This window comes from Oncorhynchus mykiss, chromosome 1, assembly GCF_013265735.2.
Source record: "Oncorhynchus mykiss isolate Arlee chromosome 1, USDA_OmykA_1.1, whole genome shotgun sequence".
Lineage (NCBI taxonomy): Eukaryota > Metazoa > Chordata > Actinopteri > Salmoniformes > Salmonidae > Oncorhynchus > Oncorhynchus mykiss.
Window position 1 is genome coordinate 66,057,957 of NC_048565.1, and position 13,041 is coordinate 66,070,997.

Here is a 13,041-nt window from a genome sequence, read left to right on the forward strand (position 1 = left end):
GAGTTGGCGGATGCTTTAGTCCAGGTCTGGGAGGAGATCCCTCAGGAGACCATCCGCCACCTCATCAGGAGCATGCCCAGGCATTGTAGGGAGGTCATACAGGCACGTGGAGGCCACAAACACTACTGAGCCTCATTTTGACTTGTTTTAAGGACATTACATCAAAGTTGGATCAGCCTGTAGTGTGGTTTTCCACTTTAATTTTGAGTGTGACTCCAAATCCAGACCTCCATGGGTTGATAAATTTGATTTCCATTGATCATTTTTGTGATTTTGTTGTCAGCACATTCAACTATGTAAAGAGTATTTAATAAGAATATTTCATTCATTCAGATCTAGGATGTGTTATTTTAGTGTTCCCTTTATTTTTTTGAGCAGTGTATATATGTACTATTCCTGATTAGTATCAGTAAGTTGATAATTATCTGCAAGATTATACCAGTTTAACTGTATTTATCAACTTCGATAAGGTCTTTTAGATAGATGTTCACCACGGGCAACAATAACTGGCGACTCATTTTCTGGCGAATCGTTTTCAGACAAAATATGTTCAACTCATCATTAGTTGATCCACTAACCACTGCATTTAGCCTCATGAAAGTACTTTAACGGGTTTTGGGGAGAAAAAAAATTGTTGCCGCGTTCAAATATGGCCGCACTGTACTCGCCACTGTACTCGCCACTGTACCCGCCACTGTACTCGCCACTGTACCCGCCACTTTACCCGCCACTGTACCCGCCACTGTACTCGCCACTGTACTCGCCACTGTACTCGTCACTGTACTCGCCACTGTGTCATCCTGTGAACCCCATCAATGCTGCTCACAGCCTTATTTATGAAAGACATTCTCTTCATGGTGACATATCCTGAATAGGTAGAGAAATGGGGACAGGATCTCTTTATCAAGGAGCCATGGCTTCCCAGCCAAGACACTTCCCGAAGAGAGAGACTTCCACATGATCCTACAGTAATTGGTTTCATTAGGGAAAGTGAAATGTCAGGACAAGGCTGCCCAGTCACCACACACACAGATAATGTTAGACTTCCCACAATTAGGTGCACGCACGTGCATGAGTGTGGCCAGAAACACACACACGGGCGCGCATACACAGGCGCACACACATGGGCGCGCACACACACACACACACGGGCGCACACACACACAGGCGCACACATACACGGGCGCACACACACACAAGGAGCACACACACACAAGGAGCACACACACACAGGGAGCGCACACACACAGGGAGCACATGAACACACACACACACACACACAGGCCCGGGAGACAGATGGTCTTATTGTGTGCAGATGGACAGCTCTGGAGTCAGTTAGCCAGGCTACGGGTGAGTGGGTGGTGGTTATTACTGAAGCGTGATTACAGAACCCAGACGCTCGCCAATGACTGGGCACGACACATTTTCTCTCTCTCCTTCTCCCCCTCTCTCTCTGAGAATGTAATCTCTTTCTCTGCCTCTATCTGAGAGTGCATTCAATCTCCCTCTGTCTTTCTCTCTTGCCCAGCCGGGGAATGATATTCCTGACAGGGACAGCCACAGGAATTCCCTCCCCCTACTGCTGGCTGGGCATATGAGCCTCTACTTTGTCACTGAGCTCAGAGAGAACCTCAGTTGGTTATAGTGTGGGAGAATGGAGCGGTATTGATTCCCCATGGACATTTTTCATTCACAGTGAAAGACTGGATTGTGATGCTGTTCCTGTGTTAGACTGTGATTGAATTGAGTGTGTCCGCACATGTTGTGAAGGTGTGTGAAGGTAAAATAAGCACGTTCCTTGCTGTGCCTCTCTGGTAGACGGTATTAACCGTGGCATAGCAACACTCCAAAACGGGCCCTTCCGCGAGCCCCAAGCACGCGCTCACACACACGCATAGGCCTGCACAGCTGCGATCTGAATGGAAACGTTTTGCACCGGGGGTCAAGGTCGGAGTGAAACCGTTAACAGATCCAGGTTCTGGCTCCGCTGCTGAACTTCCTTTATGTAAACACAAGCGGAGGAACACAAGATAGCCGACTCTCACGACTACAACCTGGCGAAGAAATCCAAAGGAAATGGGGCTAAACAAGCCTTTGGGAAAGTGGAGATGAATGGAGTGTACAGTGCTAGATCACAGGTACGGTAAGTTGTACAGAAGCGAGTGCCGATGGATTTGAAAGTGATCAGCTTATGGTGGAGAGATGATGTTTAAAACTGTCCCGTTGTAGGGTGTCTAGAGGGTTTTAAACCATGTAGAATCGGTGACAGTGACGGCGACTGGTTCAGGGGTGGGGTCTGAGGTGACTGACTACCTTTGGTGCTGGTCTGTTTTTTGCCGGTGGCGGCCGTGTCCTCGGAGAGCGCCAGGCGTCGCAGCACGTCGGCCAGCGCCGCCTTCATCACGGCGATCTCATCCTCCTGCTGTTGGACGCGCAGCTCCAACGACGAGAGACGATCCTGCACGTCAGACGCACTCGCTGCCGAGATACTGTCATCTACACACACACAGAGACAGAGAGACAGAGAGAGACAGAGAGAGAGAGAGAGAGAGAGAGAGAGATAGAAAGAGAGAGAAGACTGGGTTAGATACTGTAGACAACAAACATTTAGAAATCCACCCAGCAAAGAGACCCACGTCCGCCAACACAGAGAAGCATGAACATTAGGGCTGGGACGATACCAGTATCACAAAAACTTTTCTATGGCAAAAATGGAAACATGAAGCAGGCCAAACTCATTGGTCCTTTAAAAACCTGCTGTATGTACAATATTGCGTGCTATTGTTTGGAAAATAAACAAATGTGACTCTGGATGACAGACAACATAATAATGTTTGTTTCCAACATTAGGGCTGTTTTCATAATCAAGTTAAATCCGCTTCGTGTTTTGCTTCCTTGCCGCGACACTAACGAGCATTAAGATACTGGTATGTATATATGCACCAAACACACACAGGCTGTGATAAGACTTCCATGGGTGAATTCTGGACACAGGAGTGTTTCACTGTATAGGTCTAAAGTCGCAAACTGGTGACTTCCCCAAGACCCTATTGTGAAACAGTATGGGAAGTGAGAAAGAGAGTAAAATACAGGCATGATACCGTAAGCAATGGAACCTACTGGACTCTGATGTCTTACTTGACAGTGTGTGTGTGTGTGTGTGTGTGTGTGTGTGGGGGGGGGGGGGGGGGGGGGGCATGCCTCTACCTCTAAATACAGGGCACATGTTCAACTGCTCAAAGTATTTGCGGGTTGGGGCTGCTGCCAAGCCTAGCTGTGGTTCAGGGCCTGATTGCTGGACTGGATGGGGGTAATTTGGCAGTGGAGAGAGTGAGGGGGCCTCAAAGCCAATGTTGGCCTGTTAAAGGGGTGCTGACAAACCCCCCCCCCCCAGAAGACCCCCGTCAGAGGAGTTTGAACCCCCTTCCCACGTGACACAAAAGACAAACATCAGACACACTCACAATTTAAGAGTGGTAAAGAGAAAACAGATACGGTCATAATAGTTCAGAGCAAACTATTAACAAGTTAAACATATTTCTGTCTAACAGCTCAAGCCACGAGAGCACTTAACCCTGAACTCAGAAGTGGATTATGTTTGTGGCACTAACAGATCAAGGTAACTTTATCTGAAAGCCCAAAGCACCGTTTCTGGCCAACAGAGTTAATGTTTTTTTATATTGTGGCTGTAAGGAAATGCCTCACCCCTTGACTATGTGCAGAGACTGATAGTAATATGGCACATGCCTGCGCACGTAAACAAGCCTGTGCAAGCACACAGTCAAGGGGTGAGGCATTTCCTTACAGCACCGAGAGGTCAGTGAGGGCAGAGGTGGTGAGGCAGTGCCTGATAGCATGCCCCGGATGGCTGGGCAGCAGTAGACCGGAGGGAGGGAGGGGGAGTGAGAGAGAGAGAGAGAGAGAGAGAGAGAGAGAGAGAGAGTGCACAGGGGAAGACTTAACCCACCACTCTCTCACTCTCTCCCTAAGCGCACACACACACCACAAACAACACCACACTACAGAACAATGGGCCTCTGTACACTGAGGAGACCGGAGCCAGGAAAACTAGCCCAGCACAGAACCAATCTACTTCCACAGGGAACGTAAATCAAACACAAAGCCATCAAATAGACAAAGCCAGGGAAATTAGCTTAAAAAGGATAACTCCACCACTTTTAAAATTTGGGCTGTGATTATTTGGTATTCTATTAGGATCCCCATTAGCTGTTGCGAAAGCAGCAGCTACTGTTCCTGGGATCCACGCAAAGCATGAAACATTACATAATAAAGAACATTAATAGATAAGAACAGCTCCAGGACAGAACTGCAACAATTTAAAAGAAGAAGAAGCGATGCACTCGTAGCCAACGTGTCGAAAGCATTCTACAGGCATACTGACCAACGTTGACTCCAATGCTTCCCACAGTCGTGTCAAGTTGGCCAGATGTCCTTTGGGTGGTGGACCATTCTTGATACACACAGAAAACTGTTGAGCGTGAAAAACCCAGCAGCGTTGGAAGCTCTTAATACACTCGTCTGGCACCTACTACCATACCCCATTTCAAAATCACTTCAATCTTTTGTCTTGCCCATTCACCCTCTGAAATGCACACATACACAATCCATGTCTCAATTGTCTCAAGGCTTTAAATCCTTCTTTAACCTGTCTCCTCCCCTTCATCGACACTGACTGAAGTGGATTTAAGAGGTGACATCAATACGGGACCATAGCTTTCACGTGGATTCACCTGATCAGTCTATACATTGGAAAGAGCGGGTGTTCCTAATATTTTGTACACTCAGTGTATATTTAGATTAAGCTTTGTCTGGGCTTGATAGCCAACTAAGCTGCAGGCTAACTAGGCTGAGCATTGCATTATGGGAGACTAAATACACCCCTTAGAATTATGCTGCAGAAGAGGGCAATAGAGAAGTTTCGGCAACACTTGACACCCAGGGTCATAACACGGTCATAACCATGTCATAACACGGTCATAACACGGTCATAACCATGTCATAACACGGTCATAATCATGTCATAACACGTCATAACACGGTCATAACCATGTCATAACACGGTCATAACCATGTCATAACACGGTCATAACCATGTCATAACACGGTCATAACCATGTCATAACACGGTCATAACCATGTCATAACACGATCATAACCATGTCATAACACGATCATAACCATGTCATAACACGATCATAACCATGTCATAACACGATCATAACCATGTCATAACACGGTCATAACACGGTCATAACCATGTCATAACACGGTCATAACCATGTCATAACACGGTCATAGCCATGTCATAACACGGTCATAACCATGTCATAACACGGTCATAACCAGGTCATAACACGGTCATAACACGGTCATAACACGGTCATAACCATGTCATAACACGGTCATAACCATGTCATAACACGGTCATAACCATGTCATAACACGGTCATAACCATGTCATAACAACTGACATAACCATGTCATAACACGGTCAAAACCATGTCATAACACGGTCAAAACCATGTCATAACACGGTCAAAACCATGTCATAACCATGTCATAACACGGTCATAACCATGTCATAACACGGTCATAACCATGTCATAACACGGTCATAACCATGTCATAACACGGTCATAACCATGTCATAACACGGTCAAAACCATGTCATAACTACTGACATAAGCTGTCATAATATGGTGATAATACTGTCACGAAACATATTTAGACATGGTATGACATTACTTTATTTTATGGCTGGTTATGACACCTACATAAGAGTGTCAAAACCCACAAAACCCGACCACACAAGGCAAAACATTCCATTACACCGTAGCCTACTTGTCAACAGTATGTCTGTTATATTCAAAATGACAAAAAACAAGGAATCGTAACAAAAACAATAAAACATCAAAAATGTGTATCGAATGTTACAGTTGTGCACATATACTAACAGCATAGTAACTGGCTAGAACGTGTTTTTAATTGTCCCTTAGAAGCCTTAGTACATAACTGTCAATCAACTGACTGTCAGACAGAGCCGCCACCCACCAGAACGCCCAACTCAGGGAGTCCAATCAATACACAGACTCCGGATGTAGTGACCCGAAGCAAGCAGGTGCCCAGACTCAAACGCGCACACGCACGGTTGTGATAAGAGTTCAGTGGGCGAACCCTAGGCACAGAGGAGCTTTGTCTGTCTCTCTCTCGCTTTCTCTCTCGCGGTCTTGTCTGATAATTAAAACACGTGGCCCTCTCTCATCGGGTCTCTTGTAATACACAGTGACATGCACATAAAGGACAGTGGTGACTTACAGACAGCAGGCCTCAGTGTTGGCTGCTTGCAGTGTGAACGGCTTTGCCTGCATAACACAGGACATAATGAATCAGAGTTACTGAATCACTGCTTAGATGTGACACAGGGCTGGGGGAAGCAGCCAGAGGGTCTGAGGGTCTGTGAGATTGTAGGCTACAGTGCATTCTATAGCCTTCCTTTGATACCGACTCCTGACTTTGATGTGAAACTTGACTTTGATGTGAAACGAAAGCATGTACTACAGCATGTACTACAGCATGCACTACAGCACTGAGCAGGTGGCCCACAACACACATAGAGAGGGAAACAACCCCCTTAACACACACACACAACAAAAAAAACAGACAGATTGTTCTAGCAACTTCATTGGGGGGGGGGATGTTTGAAATTGTTCTTTACATTTGAAATCCCAAACCATTTTTGAGAAAATCATGACGAAAGTGGCCATTGTAGTCCCATTTTAGACCTATACATGTCTCCTGTAAGACATTGTGCTCTCTTAAATCGTACATGATACAGACAACATCTTGGTGTCATTATACTACCTATAGTGTGATTCTGAAATACATTTTTCACAATTATTTATTCATTTACATTCATTAAAAGTACCCTTTTTGATTTGGTTCATTTTAAAGAGGTAGAGTATATTGCTCCAAACAGTATACACTACAAGTACATAACGTTTCCAGAGTGGACTCTACTAATTCTGAAGGTATGATACATGTTATGAGTACCACCAACACACTGAATGGGAAAATGGATTCAAAAGGAAACTCCCTCTGCTGGTGACTTGCTGAATGTGCAATCTGAAAGGAGGGCTGTGATTGTTTAATAACCTGTAATGTCAATTTCTATGTATAAAATGGGTCATATCATTAAAAGGACCAGAGAGCCCAACTGGAAATTTGACATGTTTTGAAGAGTATATTGTTACAAACAATATGTCGAAATATAAGCAAAATCAAAAAGGATAGTTTTTATACATTCATATTTTTAATGCTGAATAAATGAATGTGAACATTTGTTTTTCAGAATCTATACATAGTCCATATGTGTGGTTCACAGATCATAGGGTCTTACAGGAGGCATGTATAAAAACCACCTAAAATGGGTAATTTCATCATGATTTACCACCCAAAAATGGTGATGCAAAAAGCAAGTTAAACATCCTTCCTCTAAATGAAGTTCCTACGTGAGAATTACCAGAACAATTTGAGATGGCAAACATTTAATTCACTCCCACTGGCATGGAGTCGCCCTACACCCAGACTCTGTTGTCAATCACGGCCATCTTGTTAATAACGAAACACCACAGTTACACCGTCACGGCCGTTGAAAGAAGTAGACCAAAGCGCAGCGTGGGGAGCATACATATTCCTTTATATTAGGATGACGCAGACAAAAACAATAAACAATACAAAAACAACCGTGAAGCTTAAGGGCTATGCGCCACAAACAAAGTTAACAACCCACAAAGACAGGTGGGAAAAAGGGCTGCCTAAGTATGGTTCCCAATCAGAGACAACAATAGACAGCTGGTCCTTGATTGAGAACCATACCCGGCCAAAACAAAGAAATACAAAGCATAGAAAATAGAACATAGAATGCCCACCCCACATCGCACCCTGACCTAACCAAATAGAGAAATAAAACAGCTCTCTAAGGTCAGGGTGTGACATACACCAATACCTTTATCACATATATTTATAGATCAAAGACACAAACTAGAAATGCAAGACAAAAAAGGTAGAGAAGTGCCTTGTTGGCTAACTAACTGGATACAAGAAGCAACATATCAGTCACACCGAGTTCACAGTGATGAAACCATGAGTTCATTTGTCCTCCCTGACTCTGCTCTTTTGTTTCTTTTGCCTCAATTTCCCCTCAGCTAAGTCTAGCTACAATAATGTAATCTTTATCATAACTCTCCACAGCTTGACGAAACGCTCCCTTGAGAAAAGAACACAGTAGAGCTGCACTCTGCAAGGCAACGTTCAGGTGCACGAGTAAGTCAGTGTGTGTGGGGAGGTTCTGTGACTACGGTACTTGGATTTGTGCAATAGAATATAAAATCAGACAAGAAGTGGCATTCAGTTACTGTTTGATTGAATGTTAGAATGGGAAAAACAAGTGACCTAAGCGACTTTGAGCGTTTTATGATCGTTGGTGTCAGGCGCACCAGTTCCAGTATCTCAGAAATGTCCGGCCTTGTGTGCTTTTCACGCACAACAGTGTCCAGGGTTGACCAAGAATGGTGATCCAGTCAGTGGCAGTCCTGTGGGCGAAAACAGCTCGTTGGTGAGAGGTCGAAGGAGAATGGCAAGAATCGTGCAAGCCAACAGGCGGGCCACAAACAGTGAAATAATGGCACCGTACAACAGTGGTGTGCAGAACAGCATCTTAGAACTCACAACTCATAAGTCCTTCTCACAGATGGGCTATTGGAGCAGACGACCACACCGGGTTCCACTCTTATCAGCTAAAAACAAGAAGCAGCTCCAGTGGGCACGAGTTCACCGATACTGGACAATTGAGGAGAGGAAAAATATTGCCTGGTCCGATGAATCCCGGTTCCTGTTGCGTCATGCTGATAGTAGAGTCAGGATTTGGCATTAGTTCATGGCTCCATCCTGCCTGGTGTCAGCCGTACAGACTGGTGGAGGTGGTGTAATGATGTGGGGAATGTTTTCCTAGCACACGTTAGGTCCCTTGATACCAATTGAGCAAAGTGTCCATGCCCCGAAGAATTCAGGTTGTTCTGGAGGCAAAGGGGGGTCCCGGTACTAGACGGTGTACCTAATAAACTGTGTTTATATGTAATACAATAGGGTAGAACTGGATGATAACTTGCCTTAGTTCGTTTGATAACGTTTATATGTAACTATACGTTTATAACATTAAAAGTGCACTACAGTTTTGATTTATTTATTATCCTTTAAACCAATTACAACTAGGGTTGGGCAGTCTATTGTATATAACCGTATCCCAGGGTATTTTTGAAATACTCTTGGTATGATTTTCCAATACCGTAAATAAAATAACTTGTGCACTATGTAATAGATAAAGCAGTTTGCGTTCATTATTTCGCCTGTTAGATCATTTTTCATTGTAAAGTTTACCGGTACTGGTTACCCAATACAGCTGTTTAAGGCATTTGTTTACAAAGAAACATAACAAGCAAAACAGGAGCATAGCGAGGTGAGTCACTCCTGCGTCAGCGAAACTTAACTCTAGAACCGCCATAGGACAACAGCCACTGACGTTCGATTTTGTAAATAAAAAGAATCTGCCCAAAAATATGAAAAAAGGTATGTCCTGGCTTTTCATAAAATGTTTGTATTTTACATTGCTCATTTGTCAGATAAAAAAAACAGAAAAGTATTTAAAGCCTTTTTACAGCTTTTCTTTCACAACTATTCCGAAATTAACCCGCTAAGACAATGTGCTGTAGGACGTTGGTACCCAGCCAGACGCTAATACGTCTCTCTGTCCTCACTGAGTGAATGAAAATGAATGGGCAATAATTGTGTCCCTTACTTCATAACTGAATTTAGTGACAATATTAAGCCTGTCAGTTGTCAGATTGTACATGAAGAATTGGGCACATCTTGTAATTGACAGATGCCGGAAAAGGAGAATCACATGATCAAATCCTCCTTCAGAGTCACATGCAGGTAAAACATTTTGATTTATATATAGTATCAGAAGGAGAATATTCTGCTGTTTCTATGACACCTTTGTCAAATAAAAGGTGCAGCTCTATTTCCAGATTTCAGTTTTTCCAAGAATAACCGTGCTGTCCGTGCATTCAGTACAACTGTGAAATGCAACTTTTAAATTGAGACATTACCTGTTAGCAAAGGTGTCAGCTAGAGATGATGTGCTTGCAGGGATATGTAGTTTTGGATGTCTACTTTGATGCTAATTAGCATTTTCGAATCTGAGAGTAAATCGAGACGAATATATTGATAAAAGTCACCTTTTCTTAGAGAGTTTTACACAGTTATCAAAATGTCATGCCAGAGTAAACCTACACGAATCACAGCCCATATTTTAAGTGTTTCTAAAATCCCCTATGGGAAAAATGAATGGTGGAAAAACGATTGGAACAATTTCCCAGCTTGACCTCTAGGTTTTATGGGTATTATGACTCACACTGTGGAAGTCTATACAGTGTATGATACAATTAACAAATGACTGTTTTATATCTTGTCACAAATATATTTCCACCAATATTTCTTCAAGGAATTCATCCTTTTCAATTGTTCATGCACAAATAAAGTTGATCAAACGGATTACACAGTAATGTTTTTATTGGGAAACGAAAATAGGCTATTAGGCAATTGTTTTCTCTAGGACTTCGTAGAATTATACAAAACATATCCTTGACTCTAATCTAAACAAATAACTATTATTTTTATTCATATTTCTTCAAGCAATTAATCCTTTACAAAAGCTGATGCACTATTTATCAACTGCTGGTGCTTATGATTGCTCACCTTGCGGGTTGACATGCATCGGATGCATATGCTAAAGGAAAAGGCACAGACACATTCTACAGCGGGTGCTCATTGGCTGAAAGGCCAAGCGGTTCTAGTGTTTAGTGAGGTGATCAAGTTACACGTGTATGAAATTCACTAGACTACTAATGTTTGCCAGCTGTATGTATATATACACACACAACTACACAGTTGAAGTTGGACATTTACACATTTGCCTTAGCCAAATACATTTACACGAAGTTTTTCACAATTCCTGATGTTTTATCCTAGTAAAATTCCCAGACTTAGGTCAGTTAGGATCACCACTTTATTTTAAGAATGTGAAATGTCAGAATAGTAGTAGAGAATGATTGATCACAGCTTTTTTTTCTTTCATCACATTCCCAGTGGGTCTGAAGTTTACATACACTAAATTAGTATTTGGTAGCATTACATTTAAATTGTTTAACTTGGGTCAAATGTTTCGGGTAGCTTTCCACAAGCTTCCCACAATAAATAAGCTCATTCCTCCTGACAGAGCTGTAACTGAGTCAGGTTTGTAGGCCTCCTTGCTCGCACACACTTTTTCAGTTCTGCCCACAAATCTTCTATAGGCTTGAGGTCAGGACTTTGTGATGGCCACTTCAATACCTTGACTTGGTTGTCCTTAAGCCATTTTGCCACAACTTTGGAAGTAGGCTTGGGGTCATTGTCCATTTGGAAGAACCATTTGCAACCAAGCTTTAACTTCCTGACTGATGTCTTGAGATGTTGCTTCAATATATCCACATAATTGTCCTCCCTCATGAAGACATCTATTTTGTGAAGTGCACCAGTCCCTCCTGCAGCAAAGCACCCCCACAACATGATGCTGCCACCCCTGCGCTTCACGGTTCGGATGGTGTTCTTTGGCTTGCAAGCCTCCCCCTTTTCCTCCAAACATAACGATGGTCATTATGGTCAAACAGCTCTATTTTTGTTTCATCAGACCAGAGGACATTTCTCTAAAAAGTACGATCTTTGTCCCCATGTGCAGTTGCAATCTTTAGTCTGGATTTTTTATGGCGGTTTTGGAGCTGTGGCTCCTTCCTTGCTGAGCGGCCTTTCAGGTTATGTCGATATAGGACTCATTTTACTGTGGATATAGATACTTTTGTACCCGTTTCCAGCATCTTCACAAGGTCTTTTGATGTTTTTCTGGGATTGATTTGCACTTCTCACACCAAAGTACGTTCATCTCTAGGAGACAGAATGCGTCTCCTTCCTGACTGGTATGATGGCTGCGTGGTCCCATGGTGTCTATACTTGCGTACTATTGTTTGTACTGATGAACGTGGTACCTTCAGGTGTTTGGAAATTGCTCCCAAGGAAGAACCAGACTTGTGCAGGTCTACACATTTTTTCCCCTGAGGTCTGGGCTGATTTATTTTGATTTCTCGTGATGTCAAGCAAATAGGAAGTAGGCCTTGTAATACATCTACAGGTACACCTCCAATTGACTCAAATTATGTCAATTAGCCTATCAGAAGCATCTAAATCCATGACATCATTTTCTGGAATTTTCCAAGCTGTTTAAAAGGCACAGTCAATTTAGTGTATGTAAACTTCTGACCCACTAGAATTGTGATACAGTGAATTCTGTCTGTAAACAATTGTTGGAAAAATTACTTGTGTCATGCACAAAGTAGATGTCCTAACCGACTTGCCAAAACTATAGTCTGTTAACAAGACATTTGTGGAGTGGTTGAAAAACCCTAAGCACTACTAGTTGGATGGTTATAACCATCAATTGTTCCATAAACAGTCACCCATATTAGCAAACGTATTTCATTTCAAACATAACAATTCCTCTAGTATAGGCTACTGCAAAATGCCTGTGATATGTGATTGGTATGGTCGGTGTTGATTCATTTTGGTTTATCGTCCCAGCTGTAAAGTATATAGAAATACAATTTTAAGAAATACAATGTATAGGATGGGCTGAATTTGTTTTCATTGATACAGAAAGGTTTTAAGGCCCTGTGTGAACCCCTAGCCTAGGCTTGGAAGGAGGAAACCCTGAGAATTACTCAGGAAGAGATATGGTGAAAGAGGCCGGATGTGAATGGTGATATCCTTCTCAGTAATAGATGCCACAATTTACTGTGTAACCCACTCCAGCAGATAACACACTTGTTGTTATCATTAGAGCATTGCAAAAACTCTAAAGACTGATTAGAGGAT

General features: G+C 42.9%; 1 protein-coding gene across 4 annotated transcripts in view; it reads right to left on the bottom strand.

Moving 5' to 3' along the window:
- Positions 1-13,041, bottom strand: part of LOC110527186 (echinoderm microtubule-associated protein-like 4) — a 120,206-nt gene that overhangs the window by 36,936 nt on the left and 70,229 nt on the right. For all 4 annotated transcript variants that reach the window (XM_036983010.1, XM_036983007.1, XM_036983014.1 and 1 more), the window contains exon 2: positions 2,314-2,496. In XM_036983010.1, coding sequence (XP_036838905.1) covers positions 2,314-2,496 — 183 coding nt within the window. The remainder of the gene's footprint in view (positions 1-2,313; positions 2,497-13,041) is intronic.